General features: G+C 42.1%; 1 protein-coding gene across 1 annotated transcript in view; it reads left to right on the forward strand.

The window, feature by feature from the left end:
• Nucleotides 1-21,100, forward strand: part of DUSP19 (dual specificity phosphatase 19) — a 90,711-nt gene that overhangs the window by 51,505 nt on the left and 18,106 nt on the right. Inside the window, exon 3 of the mRNA XM_069225778.1 lies at nt 4,869-5,021. Coding sequence (XP_069081879.1) covers nt 4,869-5,021 — 153 coding nt within the window. The remainder of the gene's footprint in view (nt 1-4,868; nt 5,022-21,100) is intronic.

The raw sequence follows: 21,100 nt of genomic DNA on the forward strand, positions 1-21,100 counted from the left end.
TACTTTTGTGAGCTGTAAGAAGCATAAGCATTGGATACTGCCAAAGAGTTGTTTCTGCCTTAAGTGAAGGGGAGATAGTTCTGATAGTGCGACAGGAAATGGACACCTACCTGACATCAAGGAGAATGCTGCTAATGAAGGGCATGACATCGTTCTCCCCTCCCAAGGCGTTTTTCCCACAAGGCACAGTAGCAAAACAGCAGTGCAAAGGAAACCCCTGATGCAGAAATGTCTGGCTTTTTGAAAAGAGAGAACTATCTTGTCATACTATTGGAAACTGTTAATAAAAATAGACAATGTGGAAAACATTTGCAGCATTTGAACATTGACTTGAATTCTTAATCGGCTCACTTGAGGGCTCATTTTATTGTGTGAGTATTGGAAAGCTGTTCCTGCTACTGCTGAAATTCGCCCCGTCATATCTGTGGATACAAAAATCTGATATATTGATACAAGTATTTAATTACCACATTTATAGCTAATGGGCAGGTCTGCTGGGATAATTTCTTCCAATGTGGGATGTCGTCACAAAATATGTGGCAGTATGTGTAGGGGCTGCAGATATAATTTTGAAGAGGCATACTGTTAGTACACACATTCCACTGGGACTACTCTAGGGACTTACCTAATTGAAGAAAGAGATAATCTGTTTCTGTTATGCTTTCTAGCAGAGATTTATGGTGGGAACATTGTAAAGGGGTTCCTATTTTCCTTTTAATAGTGGTTTCACTCCCACATATATGTGGAAACGGTGGTTGGCTTTTTGGCACAGCTTTGAATAGCTGGTTATTCCCATATGGATTACTGTCTCTGCCCTTTTTTATAGTGTATTTTTCATTACAACTAACTTCTGAGTAGGACCCAGAGGCAGGGTCTACTCCACATGTGAGATGTGCCTTTTTGAATAGGCGCTTCAGTTTAAATTGGTTCCTCCTTCTGATTGTGCAATATGAACATGCTGGATGGCCAGTTGTACTTCCAGTGTCACAACGTGGAAGCTAGTCTCTTCACACCCAGTGCCTATTATGATTGCAGGAGTGGGATGGATGAATCGGAGCATTTTGGAAATCTGAGTATGTTACTTTTAAAAAGAAAGGGCTTGATATATAGGTCAGAATCCAGTTGCCAGTGAGAACTGAGCCTGTTACAGTGTGAAGGAAATGAAGAATGGGCGCAGGCACTAGAAACAGGACGGTCTGGTGCAGACCGTACAATGCCAACAAGAAATTAGCAGCTAAAATTCCAAGCAGTAAGCTCTGTCAGGAGGATGTAGGCATCGAGGATGTAGGCATCGTGTTTACTTCATTGTGCCCACCTAACAGTGTATGCGGCAGTGCAGCTTCTAATGAAAGGTCAAGGATATTAAATATGCAGATAAGTAAGCTCTTTAAGAATGACTGTGGATAGTCCGTGTCGTGACAGTCTAGAAATTTTATGAACGGGATCATTGATATGAGGAGCATTCATGCAGAACTGGTTGCGAAAGGCTGAATAGATGATTTTCCTAAGGAACTGAATTACTGGAGGTAAATGTGAACTATGTATTTAGGGAAGTAACATCATTTTTAATGAATGATGTGAGTAAAGGGTGTAGAGTGTTGTAAAATATCATCTTGTCCAAGGGATGAGCTGCTTCAGAAATGTACCTGTGTTGTAAAAAAACAGCTTTTAAAATGATGGCACCGGCATTTCCCATTATATTTGAGCTCTGCTAATAGACTGCTTATGCCACGGCTCAAATTAGGTCAGGGTTTGAATTCTAGCAGAGATCTGATGTGATCATTCCGACTATATATGGAGACTGACCACACCAGCCCTTTATTCGTGTAAAATATTTAAATATTCACAAGCTCTTTGTATGCAGAGGCTCTGTGTCGGCTATTTTTCTGATGGGAGTACGTCAGCACTTTCAGTGTTATTTTTTTTATTGAGTTCTTATAGCACAGCTCAGGATACATCATTGTTCTAATCGTACCGTTGCTGTCTTTCTTACCTTAGCTTCTGAGCAAGCATCTTGTGAACATCGCTGTCAAATTAACTTTGAAGCATTCACTCAATTTCATAATATGTTACTGTAAAGAAACTCGGACATTTGCAAAAGTCGTACATCCGCGCCCATGCAAAGTCACAGACCTGACGGTGCAATTTTGTAATGTTGTTTAAGAATGGGGTCACTAATTTATTTTATTAAATGTTGTTCACATTCGATTTATACTGATTCCTCGTGATTACGTTTTAAAATATTGTCATGCATCTAATTTAAAATTTTAAAATTGTAAGATAGCTTAGTAAAACTGTCTGTATCCATCTGCTTTTTTCAAGTTGCAAGTATTTTTTGGGTGCATTTTATTATGAAAGCAATGAAACCCCGGCCCCTCTGAGATAACTGTCCTCTCTAATGCCCTACTGGTGATATTCATTTTTAGATTATATTTTGTTTATTTTATTCAGGGGGTGCTGTGTCTATTATTCCTGTCACAATTTTAGGCCATTGGTGCGCATACCTTTTGACCTCCTATTGTGATTGGATACAATCTACTGATGAGGCTGTGTTATCAGCTAAGGAAGCATGATTGTATAAAAGCAGAGTAACTGACCCGTTTGGGTTTCTGTAGTAGGACTGATGCCATTACTTTAGAAAGAAATGAGAAGGGAGTCAAAGTAAACAACCCAATGGCATGCAAAAATGAACTCATGCAAGAGCTCCTTAATACAGTCAAAACACACTAAATGTGCACCAAACAACAGTACACACATATGTTGTGTTTCTCTATGCAGCATCACTGAAGATAACAGAAACGGGACGATGGTTGTCAATACCTACACAATAGAACACACAAAATGTGCCACTTCATCTGTCCTTCTTCACCCAGTGTCACTAACACAAAATAAGATATTAGATACACTGACATCATACTTTCATATATCCAAAGCAGCAGGACGGCCATACTGATGCAGTACGTTGCTCCCCAACCGCATTAAACAAGCTATTTGTACTTTTTACCACACTGTAAGACAACTAGTTGCTTCTACCAATGCCACTCTTATGGTGTAACACAACTTTGAATGACATCCAATATGAAATCAGAAAACCCCACAGTAGAGCAAAAGTCACTTAGTTAATGTGCACTCCCCATGTGATATATGATATACAGAGAGCAGGCAACCATTTCACCCCAGGAGCATAAACTCAACAAAAATGCCCAGTTATTTAGATTGGACTATATGGCCAAGTAGGCGCACTGAATAACATTTTCTGACAGCACCACCCTTCAAATCAGACTTGGGCTTGCATGAAAATCCTAAGCCTTATGATAAAGGACAGTCCAACTAGCCTACAGCGCTACGAGTCCATATGAATGGTAGATGAGCACTATAAAAATACCAAGTACCATCACATAATTGTGTGAGGTCTTTCTCCTCAAGTAGGAACTTTTCATTGTGTGTTTTGATTACATAGGCCTTGATTACAAGTGCTGCATAATTGCATTGTTATTGGTCACACCTGATAAATAACGATTCCCTAGGGGTCGTTATCTATCGGATGTAATAAATAACCGCAGTTCCGAGTTTTTCCCTGACAATGAGGCATAATATTCAGATTGTACAGACAGATTTACAATTATGACACTCTTGCAAACAGTGGTTTGGTTGAGTGTCCAAATGGTGAGAGGCACCACTAATCATGGCCCTGTTTTATGAGGTGTATCTCCAATCAGTTGGTCTCTTCCACCTCGGCTTTTTATGCTGCTTCTCTGTTCACGTCCCTTACCAACACACCTCCAGCGCGCACTTGGGTTAGGTCTCCAGTCCATAGCTTGTCTGTTGCTTCCCTCATTTCCTCCCTGTCTTGTTCGGCTTTTTTTTTTATTGCCCATTGTTTATTGCCCCCAACCCATGGGGTTCCATTTATTTTGTATTTATGTATTTTCTACTTTTTAAAAATACCTAGCGGCTGCATTTTACTATTGAGCCAATCCTTTCCCTAAATGCACTTTAACACAGTATTTTTTTATTTATTTACCACTGCAAGAAAAGTGTCTGCCACGTTAGAAAGATAAACAGTAAATAAAAACCACTGCATCATGACATATTGGCATATATGTGTGGTGAGGCAGCTTGCGCGTATGTCATCACCTTGGGACCAAAAACCAAAATGGCTGCTGTGTCTTAATGTCTGGATGCATGCACCCATATAAATATCTAAGTATTCACGCTGTGGCTGTTTTTTTTTTTTTTTTTTTTGTCAATCCTGTTGAGCATCCACAACAAGAATAGGCAAAGCGTGTAAAGGTCGACTAACGACTTTCTAAGGGGAGACGTGGCTTTCCCAATGCTTGTTTGAGGAAAGAAACTGGCAGGTGTTATTGCCTGCATTACATAGTAAGTTATGTGATCTTCCTATATGCTATTTCGCACAAGCACATTTAAAGTACATTTATTTTCTTTTGAAAGCCCACCAGGAATCCAAATGAAGAAAAATTCTGAGAAAGTGTCCATATTCTCGGTAATCCACTTGATGTCAGAGGAAGTCCAATTAATGTCAGAAATTGCATTCTCTGACTTGCGGAATGAATGCCAATTAAGTCCACTTAAAGATAATTCTTTTTTAATGGACTTGTACATCCTGTACCAGTCTGCTTAAGGTTGTTACACCTAATAGTTGTTAAATGATGATCCTTAACATTTTTAGTGCGTTTCTTTCCTCCTCTTTTGATTTACAATACTTATGTAATAATGTAATGCCAAGCAATTAGATGTGAATTTTCTAGTGAACTAAAGAAATGCACCTATTTAACTTCAAATAAATCTTATAATAGCATAGCGATTTACATTGTAATTGTAACTTTTTTTTCTTCTTTTTTAAGGTTACCCATGTACTGAATGTGGCTTATGGAGTTGCAAATGCTTTTCCAGATGACTTCAAGTGCAAGAGCATTTCAATATTGGATCTTCCAGAGACCGATATTACATCGTATTTCTTAGAATGCTTTGATTTTCTTGAACAAGTAAAAAAGGAGGTAAATGTAATTTATATTGTGTATGCCACCTTAAAGTGGAAAAAATGTTTTCAGCATTTTTTTAATGTACTATAATGTTTATCAAGATCCTGTTTGCCTCTTAAAATCTTCACCTATTTGTGATCCAGAAGGGAAGACATACAACATAATTTTCTGATCAGAAAAGAAACAAGCATTTACAATGCAACGGGTCTCGCATTTGCTCATGTTAGAGCTGATCGCGTTGTAAACTCCTAACCCGACTTTTCACCTATCGGGCAAAAGTGCATTTATGTACATAACCCGAAAAAGTGAAATTAACTATGTAAAGCGCTCGACTTCTGCCAAGCGAAATCGCACTCGTAAATTACAGAAAAAGAAGTCCACGTGCCCGATGGAAAACAGCGAGCCTCGCATGTTTTCTGTACTTGGTCGCTGCGCTCGAGGAGGGATAGCCACCCACCGGAAAAGGCATGAGGTATGCATGCCTTCGACTAATGAAAGCAAGCAGATTTTATTAGGCAAGCCCATGAACCAATAAAAATCACTGACGTGAAGTTGACAGGGCTCCGAGCCCTTTTCTAAATACTAAAGCGTCTCGCTGCGATACGCATGCGCGAGCGCATGCAACGCAGGCTCGACCCTAAAAAGGACGAAAATATGAAAGGGAAAAGTTTGTAATGGAAAAGTTAGTGAACAGGTTTTTTGTTTTCAATCTGTAAAAGGTGCATAGATATTTTTTAGAACCCCCGTAGGAATGTGCGCGAGGCTTGGCCTGCATGACTTTGACCCACCCACACTGTCTTTAATTGAAATGCGGAAGAGCATGCAAGTGTAACTTTCCAATCAATGCTTCTGTTTCAAAGGACTGGTTATTACATGATTTAATAGACCAAACATAACGTTTGAAAAGCCTTGAATACGCCAATAGACCTGACTTGAGTTTTTAGCCATGACAAAAACATTTTAAGAACAACAGCATTGGAAAACAAAACAAAAACGGGTCGTTTTCTGTATACAGTGCACTGACAAGATAAAAATGTATGTATGAAAATGTAATGTACTTTTGAGATCTAAATTATTCCCACATGCATTGCAATAAAAGCAAAATTGAAGGTGGATTGATACATCAAAAAGCCACCAGTATGAGCTGGGAGAGAGGAAGAAATACTGTTCTTGTTGGAGCTAGTGCCCAGTCTGTGTATATTTTTAAAGGACGAATAACAATAGGTCTAGCAGATTGCTGCACTGTCAAATCAGACCTAAACATCTACCCTCTGCTGCATTGGAAGACAAAGGACCATGATCCATTCCTTAAGACTAAAGACAAAGGCATATGAGAAAGTCTGGAACTTGTATTTGTCTTTTAAATCTATTTGCAATTCTAGTTTTGAAAGCAGTGCAGTGATCAAGGTAGGGAAATGATAACTGTAGTAATTTGGTGGATATTAATATAGGTGGACTAATATGATGGATATTTTTACAGAGATTTAGTTATATATTGCGAGGGACAATGATTCTCTCATGAGAAATGTTGTGAAATGATCAGGTTTACTATAAACATTAGTTTTGTTTTTTCAAACAAAATTACAAGCAAATGGGTGAAAAGAAAATAATTTTCTTGAATGAAATGCATGATTTTCCAAAAGCAAGCTGAAAACCAAGACCAGCCCTCTGGTCCACAACAGGCGATGAAAGAGACCTCTGCATTAGAATATGTGTGCATGTAATTTAAAATTAAGTCAGGTTTCTAAGGGGAACAAGTTAAATTCAATGAATGGAAGAGCAGACCTAAATGCACATTCAAACCTATTGGTGGTAGTCAGTAGGGTATTGCCAGAATCATCTCAAAGCATTAAAAGACAACTTTTAACTTTTAGCAGCGAAAATGTAACTTGGCCTGTAGCATCGAAAAAAAAGAAGAGATCTGGGTTGATAAAAGATGCTGGACTCCCCTCATCTCTACAACTAGGAGATCATCTTTTACTCTTTCTATTGCAATCTGTGTACTCATCTGAAGTGACAGGGTAGGTTTTCAGATGAAACTGGAGTACCTGTGGAAGAACACAGTGGCAGTGGAGAGAAGCTGTTGCCTATTATCGCTCATGTGCGGGTTACTAAGTGACAATCAAGGGAGGTGACTATGTTTTTACATCAGTCCTCGTAGGTGAGATAGAAACAGGAAACGCCATTCCAAATGATTGTTCCACACCACATTATCAACAGAGGTGGGAATTGGGGGGATGCCTCAACGCTCTGTAGATCTTCTTTCTTAATTTTACTGAACAGTTAATTATACTGCATTAAAACTGTAATACCGGTTCTCCAGCATAAACTGTCTCCTTTAGAAGCACATGAAGAGGAATTAAAATGTGGGTGCCATGTGCTGCTGGACAAAGAGCATACACTTGCTGGGCACTACTTTAAAGAAGGAGCATCCAGTTCAACAGCACTGGCCCATACAGCAGACAGAGGGCATGCCTCGGCTTGTGGCCCTCCCTTCCAGGTGATGCTACCTCTCACCTTGGAGAGGCTCCTGACGCCTGTGAGACCCGCCTTGTTCCCTACCATTTACAGTGTGGTGGAGATACAAAGTATTTCCTGCTCTTGGGCAAGTAATGATTCCCCCCACTTCATCTTCTGGAATGGGACAACCAGTGGACTAGAGATACCATTGCATGAGGAATGCCACATGAAGATGAGATAATTCATCCCATGTCATGGAATGAACCTTGAAGTCCTCTCTGTACTATCAACCTGCACCGGTTTCCACAAAAAGGTGCTTGCACTGCGTTGGTGCCACGTGCACCTTTTACTACATGGCCCTGGTGTTTTAGTGCATTTTACTGCATCGGGTCTAGAACGCTACTGGGTGCTTGAATAAGAAAGAACCAATCCTGGGTGACAGAACAGATCGGTCAAAATGTTTCGCCAAGCGACAGTCCTACTGGTACATTCTCTCTTTGGCCTCGGGTGCGTCTCAGGAGATCTCACACAGTAACTTCCGTTCGGATGAGGCATCGTCTTCAACTCGGATGCAGCAGGTTGATCCGAACAATGGGAGTTGGGCTCCTCTTTAAATATAGGACTAGTGTCAAGTGAAGTTGTTGTAATAGCATTTCCCTGGTGTTGACCTTATGATTGAAAAACATTGACAGTATTGATAGAAGGTTGAGTAGTAATGCTTGTTACCAGATCGGATTCACCTACACAGTGCCTATCTTGGATTATACTGGACTTTTACCCGCAGGTAGGAGGTCTGGTGGCCTCCTTCCAGACATACATACATGCCCCACATTGGACAAAGTGAAACGAACTCCTGGGCGAGGAGTAGACAGACGTGGGACATACGAAGGGCAACGAGCTCTACGATGGGTAATCAGGCCACTAAACTCTGAAGAGTGGTATCTGAGATTTAAGGAATCTATAATTTGAGATTAGGGTAGGTGGCAGAGCAGGGTAGTCGGGCCGGAATAGCCTAGGAGGGGTAGAGACAGACGAAGCTAAATGGAAAATGAGGACAAGTGGTGTCAGTGCATTGAGGCGTGAACCAATGTCTTTGTATGAGGCAGCAAGTGAATATACTTGCAAAGAAAGCGGTCACCGCAGCCTTTCAGTTTGTGCAGTGGTTTCTGCGAATATCGCAGAAGAGATGCTTCACCAGCTGGCAGAGACATATTTCATACCGTACCGTGCCTAGATACACGCCGATTTATGTATGAGACAGGCCCATATGCAACAAATCTTCCATTAGTTATAAAATACATACTTTTTTATTCAGATATTCTCAGCGCATCGGTGAGTGCATTAAGCATTTTAATTATGCATCGTCTGGTGGGATACTTCTGACTCACTATGGAACGGGAAGCAGCGCCTAGTGGACTGGCAAGCATAAAACGATGAATCAGTCTTAGATATGACCCCGCTCTGAATAGGTAAAACTTTGCATCATCCTCTTGATAAACCATAATGGATTCGTCATCAGCCGTGGGCGGAAAGGAATGTTACCTGGGACCCTGATTAGTGGGAGATGAGATCACCGGCACCGGTAAAAACCTGCCCTCAAAAGCAAAAGGAAACATCGTGCAGCACCCTTAGGAAAAGGAAAAAATATATCCGACCGCAGTGTCGGTGACTCTAGGTCCTAAGTGTAGTGCTAACGTATGCAGACCTGAAGATCTGTGCCTCGGAGGTATCAAGTTGTATGCCTCGAGTTTAGACATACGCCTTCTTCAGCGGGCACCGCGATGGCAGGAGTTGACTGACGCACGCAAGGACTCTTGATGCGCTTAATTTGTGCACTGAATCCAATCCTGCTGAAAGAGGTCGATCCCACTGCCGGTGGGAATGACTCCATTAATCGTTTTGTGCAAAAATATTTCACACACGCTGTTTAGCTTACTTTAGTTCAGAAAAAATCTTTACCTCAGCAAACTCCTTCCTTACATCTTAGCAGAATGGTAAAGCTACATTACATGGTAGTTTCCCAAGAACGAATGCAAGGGGCTGAAGGCTCAAAAGAGTGCTATTCATGTTTTCAGTGCAACAAATGATTGTAGCAAAGAGCTTTCAAACTTAATAAAGGGGCCCCTTCCTAAAGATGTACAAAAAGTGCCATACTAGCAGTAGGAACTACCAATTCATGGCACGTTTATGCTTTCTATTTTCACACATTTGGGTTGTATTTTTTCTCTAGAAGATATATGCTATCTTTGGTCAAAATGTAGTGAAATTGTGATTTCAGATCATGCAAATGCATGTTTTGGTCTAACCTTCAATAATACAGAGAAGATGGCAGAACATTGGATATTTTCAGGCACTCTTCTTTTTAGTTTTGTTTGACAACTCTTTGATTGGTTTGTGGAAGAATATAGATGACATTCATTTCATTACCATATTCCAGCGAAGTGCAAGCTATTTCTCCTGGACGTCACCAGTCCTTTATGCCCTGGATCTACACAGATTAGGAAAGAGATGTATGAACCTAGAACCATGATGGCCAACAGATCTTCTTATGTTAGTGGGTTCACCACCAAACTCTGTAAATAGGTTCTGCCATTTGAGAACTTCTGTTAACCATCCCTGTTTTTGTGGGGCTGCTTCGGACCAACATTATTTCTCAATCATCATTGTAGCAATTAGGCCCAACTCCCTCGGGGGGCCCTTTTCTCTATGAGTCCTCCAGATCCTCCAGTATTCACAAAAGCATCAGATTAGGCGAGCCATCAAAGAGTCGGCTCTGTATTTTGATCAGTGTGTTTGTGGTTTCACACTAGTACTCCTGATTCACAAGGCATTCCCACACCACACTAAAGGAGTCACCTATTGCCATATGGTACGTAATACACTCAGCAGAAGGGGTCCTGCCCATTTTCCAAAGTTGCTCACAACAATTATTGATTCTTTTTAAGTAATTAGCTTAAATTAGGTGTAGCCTAAATGAAATGGGCAGGTCCCAGGGAGACCATCGGTAAATCCCTCCACTGGCCCTCCTTTAATGATCCAGGGCTCCTTCCTGTGTTGATCTCAGCACCTTTTATAGATCTGGGGTGCTTTACTCAAGATTTTGATGCACTCTTAAAATTGCTTCTTTACCCATTTGGCTTCTCACTATTCTGGCTTCTAAGGTATTAAACTTGGGAAGGGCCACTGCATCTTGAGAGCATATCTTAGTTGCAGATATTTGAAACTTGGGAGTTGTGAAGTTTAAATTACTGTTGAAATGTAAAGAATGACAGCATGTGTTCTCCCTCACACACATTTCCAAGCATGGAGATTTCTACATTATCAAATACCTCAACTGCAGCCAAAGTGACTTAACGGATCAGCCATGTCCCATGACGTAGCATTGTTTCGTGCATGAGTTTATTATCCCACTAGATCAAGTTGAGGACTTTTTGGCAGAGATATAGCACTACTTCACTCATTACATGAAGAGTCTTGGGAACCAGAGCACCATAAAGAAGTCCCAGGAGAGTGAGACCTTCAAGCAGATCCTGCTAGATGTCAAACCCTGCCTCCTCCCTGCCCCCAGAAAGCCTTTTCTTATGGTGACTAGTTGGGATGCTGAATAACAAAGGCATATGTCTGCCATTCTGAGCCCTCCTTTTTACATGGATTCGGTGCTTTATTCAAAAGTGATTTGTGATCCTTTATGTGCCCTCAGGTAGCTGCATGTGCTCTACTTTATCCGATCAAAGAACTGTTGGACTATATCATTAGGATAATTTTGGGGAGCAAGATAATTTTATATAACAGTTCTCCTAAGGATGGCAATCATTATATTAGTTTGTTGCTGCTCTGAAGCTCTCAATGCAGAGATTCCAGCAGGATGACATATTGAACTCCCACCTTGGCTCTGGCTTCAGAGCAATATAAATACTGAGGTATTTAAAGCGATTGTGTTCAAATGTGTGTAGGAAGCTGGCACTCTATATACTATATCAAAATGAGATATAGTGTGCACAGAGTCCAGGAGTTCCCCAGTGGCTTAACAGAGGCTGAAGTAGATAATACTAATGCTCTCTTTTGTGGTAGTGTGGTCGAGCAGTTAGGCTTTTCAGAGGGTAGTGCAAAGCATTTGTTGTACACACACAGGCAATAAGTGAGGCACACACTCAAAGACCTCCTCCAGAACAATTGTTTTTATATAGCAAATATATATTTTGTTAATTTATTTCTAGAACCACAAGATTCAAGTTGCAGGTAAGTACATAAATAAATATTTCACATATGTATCAGTACTACTTTGATTTGAATTGGTAAGTTGTACAGTTTTTGAATAAATGGCAAAGATCTGTTTTAAAAGTTGACAGTGCTCTTTACAGCTCCTGAGCGGAAGAAAAGTTAGTACTTTTTACAGGTAAGTACAAAACTTACAGTTCCAGTCTCCGGGGCCTAGGAAGTCCACAGGTTGGGGTTCAAGTTAACTCCAGACAGCCACCACCAGCAACACAGGGTTGGCCGGGTGCAGAGGTCAAAGATGAGGCAAATTTAGCATGGGCTCCTAAGGAGGCTGGCGGCACTCGGAATCAGGCATGCTTGCAGGTAAGTGCCCGTGTCTTCGAAGGGCAGACCTGGTGAGTTTAGAGGAGCACTGGGGGGGGGGGGGGCACAGGTCAGCACCAAACAAAGACCCTCAGTGGTGCAGCGGCGGCCGGGTGCAGGGTGCAAACGCAGTGTCAGAATCCCAATGCTTTCCTATGAGGGGACCTCAGGGGTCACTTAGATGCTGCAGGTTGGGTCCAGGGGGTCAGTTCCAGAAAACCACAGGCTGAACAAGTAGGAGGGCTGCCTTCTGAATGTTGCTGCACTGGAGGTCGTGTTCCCCAAGGCCATGGGGCTGCGGGTTCAGTGTACCTTTTTTGCGTTGGGTATCTATGTCCAGAGCTGTCGCGGTCAGGGGGGTCCTCCGGATTCACACTGCAGGCATCACTGTGGAGGACAGGAAAGGTCAACCCAGGGTGGGCACTTTCATTGATTCACCTGAGGATCCTGTCTTGTGGGTTGGGCCACCTGAACATGTGCTGTGGGCGTTGGGTGCAGAGTGGTCAGGAATTGCAGATCCTGGGAGGCTCTGGAGTCCTTAGATGGAGTTTCTTCTTGGACAGGGCCTCTGTTCACCAGAGTTATTGGTCTTCTGTGATGCAGGCAGACCTCTGGAGGCTTGGCAGAGGTCACTGGACCCACAGGATGCATCAATTTCTTTTGCAGGGCTATTTGAAGCAGGAGACAGGACGGTAAGGCTGGGGCCAAGCCAGTTTTCACCTTCCTTCTTCTCTGCTGGGGTTTCAGCTTAGCAGTCCTTTTTTTTCTTGTGTGGTCACCAGTAATCTGACGACTTGGGTTCAGGGGAGCCCTTAAATCCTAGATTTAGGGGTGTTACAAGGGTCAGAGGGCAGTAACCAATGGCTACTGTCCCTGAAGGTGGCTACACCCTTCCTGTGTCCACTCCCTTTGGGGAGGGGGACACATACCTAACCCTATTGGTCCCTGTCCTCCAAACTAAGATGGAGGATTTTGCAAGGACGGATCACCTCAGCTGTGGACACCTTAGGGGTGGTCCCAGCTGATGTGGTCACTCCTCATTGCTTTCCCTAATTTTCCCGCCGGACTTGCCACCAAAAGTGGGGCTTTGTCTGGGGGGCGAGCATCACCACTAGCTGGAGTGCCCTGTGGCACTTTAACAAGAGGCTTGAGCCTTTGAGGCTCACCGCCTGGTGTTACAGTTCCTGCAGGGGGGAGGTGTGAAGCACCTCCATCCAGTGCAGGTTTTGTTTGTGGCCACCAAGAGCACAAAGGCTCTCACCCCATGTGGTCAGAAACTTGTCTCTTAGTGGTAGGCTGGCACAGATTAGTCAGTCCTGCACTGAAGGATTGGGTAATATACAGGGGGCATCTCTAAGATACGCTCTGGGTGCATTGTTCAATAAATCCAACACTGGCATCAGTGTGGTTTTATTGTGCTGTGAAGCCATTATGGAGCTCTGGTGTTGTTAATGACAAACTGCCAGACCATGTACTGGAATGGATTTAGATGCTGTAGAGACATATTGCTCATGCAGCTATGCTCTCATCTGTGGTATAGTGCCTCCTGCCTTAGGGCTGCCAAAGGGCTGTAAGGCCTGTTAGAAGGGAGACGTACGTATGCCACAGGCAGTGGTTATTGGTCATGGCACCCTGAGAGGGATGCCATGTCGACTTTGCCTTTTTCTCCCCATCAGCACACACAAGCTGCAAAGGCAGTGTGCATGTGCTTGGTGAGGGGTCCCACAGGGTGGGATAATACATGCTGCAGGCCTTGGGGACCTTCCCTGGCCACAGGGCCCTTGGTACCATGGGTACCTTTTACAAGGCACTTATATGGGTGCCAGAGTTGTGCCAATTGTGTAAAAAAAGGTACAGATTTTGGGAAAGAACACTGGTGCTGGGGCCTGGTTAGCAGGATCCCAGCACACTCTCAGTCAAAGTTGGCATCAATATCAGGCAAAAAGTGGGGGCTAACCATGCCAACAAGTGCACTTTCCTACAATGTGCAAACTTATTTTTCCCGCTTAGTTTCCGTAGGTCTCCTGTATGGCAGAAATATTAATGATTTTCCCTAGTTTAATTCCAGTCTGGAAGCCTCTCCATAGATTCCAATGATTTCCATTAACCTCTGGCCTGTCCATTACAAGTATCCAAAGTATGTTGTATGCACACAGTGAAATGCAGTCCTCCATCTAATGTAAACCAAGTGGCAACACATCACACCAAAACCAGTTTGCTAGTGGATCTATAGGTAGCACTTACAGCATCGGAGGGAGGAGGTATTGCTCTTTGGTTCTGATTGCTATGGGAAAAGAACTGGAAATGACCCCGTTAAGTCCTGCCCAGGCTTGGGTACAGTTATATAGTATGTTGATGTATGACCAGAAATGCAGATCAATATTCATTTTATGTAGTACGAGGTAGAGAAATGTCTAATTAAGCAAATCAAAGGCGTTTTCAGAATTTACCAGTATCAGCTCTATAGATCCTGGGAATTTGTGCACACGTGCAAGTGCTTGTACTCCACTGTGTTACGAAATTATTTTGGTCTGGATGAACCAAGGATGTTATGCTTTAGCTTGCCTTGTTACCAGCGCTGGGTGAGAATCTTGGTCACCATATTAATGAGAGTGTTGGGGTGGTATGGTGCACATGTGGCCATCAGGACTTCAAGTGACCGATATTGTGCCCATTTGTCCTCTGATAGAGCGACTGACTGGTTTGCCTAATGAAATATATTTCTGAAATGGAGTGTTAATAACGAGGCACATCACACAAAGACTTACAATTCGTTTAGCCTGCGGCGTTTTCCTGACTGCATTCCTTTTAAGGCCTCCTTATGTTCATCAATCATCAGGAGGGCTCCAGTACCTCACGGCCTTTCTTAGTCAAATCAGTTCGCCTACCAGACGTGTTGTGTTTTCCCTATCCAGCAAGAGGTGGGCTTTGTGTAGGGTCGGGTAGTATACTACAAATGCAGTGGCAATATCTGAGGTACCAAATATCTGCTTCACAGACTGGACCCGAAGCTCTTGTTTTATGGCGTTCACTAGCCTGCCAATATAGCGAAACGCCCATTTTGTCTTAGGTGTGCTATATTCATCACTGGAACACACATTATTTCGGGTTTCGTTATCCATCTCAAGATGCCGGAGTAGGACAAGAGTACCTAGGGGAACACACCTTTACTCCAGTTCAAGTATTAAAACTTCTAAATCATCCTCTTTCTCTGTAGTGCATGAGTACACTCTTTCAGGCCCCGTTACCACCACTCGCTAGTGTCTACAGTCTTCCTGGTGTGTAGCATTGAGGAAAAGCACTGATTAGGCACAGGTGCAGCGCACTCAACACACACCAAAGCAGAATTGCGCACACATGATAGTTTTAAATGCACTAGTTCAGGTTCACTCAGTAAACGTCATAACTTCATATTGCAGACTTGTTTCTGTTTCCTCAGCCTCTCGTCCTACTCCCAGTACCCCCTTCTGTAGGTGCAGATGTAGCAGTGTGAGACAGGTTGTGTGGCGGTCCCTCTCCTGCAGCAGCGGCTCCTTGGCTGCAGTGACTATGGCTACGTCCTCACTTGGAACTTAGTGGCTGGGTGAGATAAGCATGGGGCTCACACTGCATCTTTTGTTTCCCTAGGCCGAGTATTGGCAGGGCGCTTGGATGGTAAGTGCGGTCTCTGGGTCGGTGATCAGTAGGTGTCTGTCTTTGGCAGTTGAGGCCTCCAGGCCAATCAGAGGTCCTGGCTAGGCCACACCGAGGGATCCTTAATTCTGATATCAGCTCATCACCACAAATTTCTCTGGCACACAGCAGGATGCTGATCACACACATTACTTGGCAATTTCAAAGTCTTGGCCTAGTTAACGGCAAGAACGGCTGAGGAAGACCAGGTGCCCCTTTACACATGGGCCGCTCTGGCCTTCACGCCCTTGTAGTCCCACGCTTTCTCTGGTTGTGCCTCGTGCTGAGAATTTGCTGGGCTTGTTCTCCTGGAGATTCTCTCCTCCTCCAAGGCCAGACACGCTCCTTCCTTCTCTCATTAGTCAGGCATACAGATACCTGCCCTGGTCATGCAGAAGTCATTTGAGATTAGTGTGATAGTGCGAGCATGAGCTGAGACACCAACATATTTGGATTTAAATGGTACAGCACATCTCCAATGTATCTATGTTAAGGGCTCTAACCGAAATAGTGTATTGTTTATGATGCAACATATTTCATTTAAGTATTTTAGACTACATCATTGCAACAAGTGGCAATTATAAGTAGTGATAGTCAAACTTAGAAACATTCCTGCTCCCACCATCACTGCTCTGATAAAAATTCCATTAGTGAACGAAGAGGCATGTCATTTGTCTGTGTCCCCTATAAGTAACGTAGGGTGTTGTTATGGATGGAGTAACATTCTAGTCTATTAAAACGTGCAAAATAAATGTTTGTACTGCTCACACCCTGAACTGATGTATTTGCTCTCATGCGACTATGAGAGAAAAGTAATTGTCTAGAATTTCTCATTGTGGTCAAACACAAGCTAGGATTGATGCAAGGTTTCCTGGTTACACATTGTGCAATTCAGCCACTACATGGTTATACCTTTCATTTTTACTTCAAAGTGTAGTGATTTATGTTAAAATGTTGAGGTGCTAAGTCCGCTCATTGTGGTAAATAAATATAATTGTTACACAGAATGACACTGGAAGCCTTGCTAAAAAATAACACAAATACAAAGTTAAGGGAACTATGGATATTCTATTTTTAAGTTGAATTTACTGGCTTTCCCTAACTACACAAGCTGAGCACCTGCGAACCTCAGTGAAAGCAGTGTTAACGCGTCCCAATCTAGATCATTTATTCACCCTGGGGCTCGTTTTAGGCCAATTAATCTTTTGACCCTGATTGAAGTCTCCTGTCAATCAATAAATCAATAACCTCATCAATATTCACAATAGCAAATCAATCGTATTAATCAATAACATCAATAAACTTGAAACACACCATGACCTTTCAGTCATGAATAACCACACCAGGATTTAAGATTTATGATATTTATTCCCTATTGATTACACTCTACTAGCAAGTTTATTAGTCTCAAAACCAGAAAACACATCAACAATGTCATAATAGGGCAATTCGAATAAGATTTAATCAAAGCAAAGATCATGAACATTAGAACATAGCACAACGTCGACATGGATTAATTTCAGCAGCGTATCATTAGCGCATTATTCAACAAAGCATAGATTCAGTAATTTTGTCTATTTGCGTCCGTTTAGTGAACTCCTTAACTAACCTCGAATTAGCATTAGCATTTTGGGCTTCATGCAAAATAATTTTAGCAACACAAATTTAGAAAACATCTATGGTCACTATCAAAAAAAGCAGTTGGTACCTAGAAAGAAAAGGCAAACTGACAATTACAATTTCATCATCATACAGTTAGCCTCCGTAATGAGTCAGCATACAGAGTCAGTCTTCGTCCTCAGGACATCAGTTGATTCGCCATCAGCCAGGAAACACCACAAAGTTCAGCAAGACAGGTAATAAGGGACACTTCCCTCATAAGGAGGACAAGTAAGCATCGGGCAGGGCAAAGCAAGGATGGTTTGAAGAATCAAACAGCAAAGTCTTTAAGCAGAGTAACAAAGTGTCTAGGCAATAGCAAAGGCACGTAATGGCTAAGGCATAGGAATGGCATATAATAGCTCGGAATGGCAGAAAATGGCTCCCTAATGGCATATAATGGCTGATTTCTCCTCGAGTGATGAGGTTATATTAAAATTGTCGAACACGTTTCTAATTTCCAATTGGTCGAGTTTTGGTGCATCATTATCTCCATCCAATACTCCATCGGTCACCTCATTACGATTGTCACCCCATAACAGTTCTCACGTAGTTTATTGGTTCCTGGGTTTGGCGCCTCCAACGGGTAGAATGTCAGGTGAGGAATAAGTGACATTTGTTACTCAAGTCAGTAGTCCCATTGTCTTCCCTAGTCTAAATGACCTTGTACCTGTTGCGAATTACCCTGTTGGTTTCCACAAGAATGTCTCCTTGAGCAAGTCGGGTTCTCATGAGAAAATTTACTATGGTTAAACATACATCTCTAACTCCTGGAAAAGTACAGTTTCATGTCCTTCAGCAAGACAGCACATTGCACATTAGAAAAACGCATTTAATATGAAACCGGGCAGCTAGGCCCCGACTCATGCTAACTAAGGCCTAATGATTAATTAGAAAACCTTAACATATAACTCTTAATACTAATACAAAATCATACATTAGTACATTAATATTTCATTATTAGTCAATTTCACTAGTCATCGAATACAATGGTGGCCACTCCCCGTGGGCACTTTCATACACATGCGTTAACGTTTACATTTTCTGTGCAATTTCACTTAGTATTATAGTGCAAGCTTCTCATGTTAATTATTAGATTTTGATCACACTCCATCAATCCCTCCTCTGATGACTCTTGTCATCACACAAATCCTTTTCCCTTCACAACATTTCAGTTTCTTAGTTCCTTTATTTCAATTTCCTTCCCCATTTTTGACTTCTCGTATTTTGCTTTGAATATTTTCTCCCTTTTCTTTTCTTCCCTCCTCATATTGCGTTTTGCTAATTTTTCTCTAATTCTTTTACTAATTTTACATGATAACCATAGTCCCTTTCCAACCTTTTCCCAAACTCCAGGTTCTTTCAGCTCCTTCAAATCTGTACTATCTCTTGTTAGGTTAGTAAGCATACTTCTAATATTATCACTATTATTGGGTATATAGGCACAACAATGCCTCTCATTAAGCATCCTACAGACTCCGCCACTTTTCGCTAAAAGAATGTCTAAAGCAAGCCTATTTTGAAGAGTCATAGCCCTCTCCGCAGCAAGTTCAGTATCCACCAAGAGTATAGCTCCTGTGAAATTTGTCAGCATGTTATCCACAATAGTAGACAACTTTCGAATCTTTATGGAGTTTAAAATAACTCCCACTGAAGGAATTATTGCTCCAAATATATCACCCATGACAGCAGCCACTGTCTTTCTTTTCTGTCTAGTATGATGTAATTCAGACATTTTAGGAAACTTCCTTAAGTCATCAAATTGGTAAATCTTTGGAAAAACTATTCCTAAATAACGTGTCCCATACCATCCCTTTGGAAGACGGTAATAAGCATTAAGTCCACATATGTAATAGATCCCCGGGATTGCTGGATCCTGTCCATTTAACATGAACGTCCACTTACTCTGAAACAAAAACACATGTCTGCACTCACTCGTTCTCACAAATAAAGTGTCATGGTCAGATTTTGGCCTATATATACACAAAGCTTTCCTACGTGTAATGCATCTACAGCTAATTTGCCTTGTGTCTTTATTGCACTATAAGCATAATCATTTGCAAACGTTAGTTTCTCTAATCCCTTTTCTAGCTTTTCTTTTAACGCTTTCCTTCTATCATCAGTGTGATCTAAAAAGCTCTTTTCTACCGGCGTTAGTAAGCGGGCTAGATTATTGCGATGCGCATAAGCTCTACCAAATGTCAGTGTAGGCTCAAAGAAACCCCTAACTATTTTTATACTATGATCTTTAGCTATCTTACTCAAATATTCGTTTATGGGCACAAACACTACATCTAGATTAGAATAGAAGTACTGAATATATTCTTGACCATAAAGCCTTGTTAGTAACAAACTACAACTTATCCCGTAGGTTAATGGCAAACTATGATAGGTAACCCCTTCTTGTACTGACGAAGGAACTTTCGTACACACATAACGATTCTTTGCATCCATTGTTTCAACATACTCATTCAACAAGCGATAGAAAACATTACTAGATAGTTCCCCTTTCGTGTTAGTTCCCTCATGCAAATATTTCGTATCCTGCTCAAATCTCTCCCAGGGTGTTAGTGTAGCAGTCTCAGAAATTAAGGCATTGTTAGTCTCGCTCTTATTCACCAACAGCACTCCCACAATCACAGCTATGATTACTATCGTACTCACAACACCCAAAATAATACTCAACCATCTACAAATCCTACTCCCCTTACTATTATCTCTAGTGTTAATCATGATCTGTAAAGAATCAGAAAGCAGAACAATATGAAGGCAAACAATCAACTGAGGAAGGTCTAAAGCTCTCTTTTTTTTTTCTTAAGCAAAGTCTCTCTTTAGCAAGTATTTACAGTGTTTCACTCACTCCCAGGACCCTTGTCAAATCAGGTTAGCAGCTTGTCAGAACCGGTTTCTCAAGTCAATTCAGGTTAACAGTGTCACATCCGGTAATTTATCAGTCTCTTTTTCTCTCAGCTTTTTCAGTTTTACCTCAAATTTAGCACAATCTCTCTTTTCAGTGGTCAAGTTCAGGTGCCGTAGTATTGACCTGGAATCACTCAATCAAAACAGAATGCCAAGAATTCTTGTTGCCACTCAGATGAGGTTGCATAAGCCCACTCAGGACCTGCGTACTTTCTGTTTGCTATTCTCTTTCTTTTCAATTTGCGGTCACCCTGCACTTCTTGTTCACTCAAATCTTCCTTCCTTGTGGTATCTAGCTCCTCCTCTATTGTTTTGCTGACGACTACTTTCTCTTTTCCATTTTGTGGTTCTGGCCACTTATCTCCTTTCAGTACCTTTCCGACTTTTCGTCTATCTTGTGGCTGTTCTCCGCCCTCCTCTGATGCTGTGGTGTCTTCTCTTGATGGACTTGCTCAGGAGGAGTCTGGCTGCTTTGCTTCTCTCCTGACTCTTCCCCTTCGCCTTCTGGGTCTGTCACGGGCTCTACTTCAATCTTGTATCTGTCTGCTTCTGGGAGAACCTCTCTTTGCGTCGGTTCCCCTGGTGCCTCAGTTGAGATAGGCTCACTGTCACCCCTCCGGGTCTCAGCTCTTTTTCTGGAGTGACCAAGCCGTCCTCAACGGGCTCTCCTTCTGTCTCAGTTCCCCTTTGATTACTCTCCGGGCCTGAGACTTCCTTTTCTGTAGTTGTTATTTTCAACAACTCAAGTTCCTCATCAGTTGGACACGTTACCTTCTTTGTGTGACTGGCATGGATCCAGTTTG

The sequence above is a fragment of the Pleurodeles waltl genome, chromosome 3_1, assembly GCF_031143425.1.
Source record: "Pleurodeles waltl isolate 20211129_DDA chromosome 3_1, aPleWal1.hap1.20221129, whole genome shotgun sequence".
In the NCBI taxonomy this organism is placed as follows: Eukaryota; Metazoa; Chordata; class Amphibia; order Caudata; family Salamandridae; genus Pleurodeles; species Pleurodeles waltl.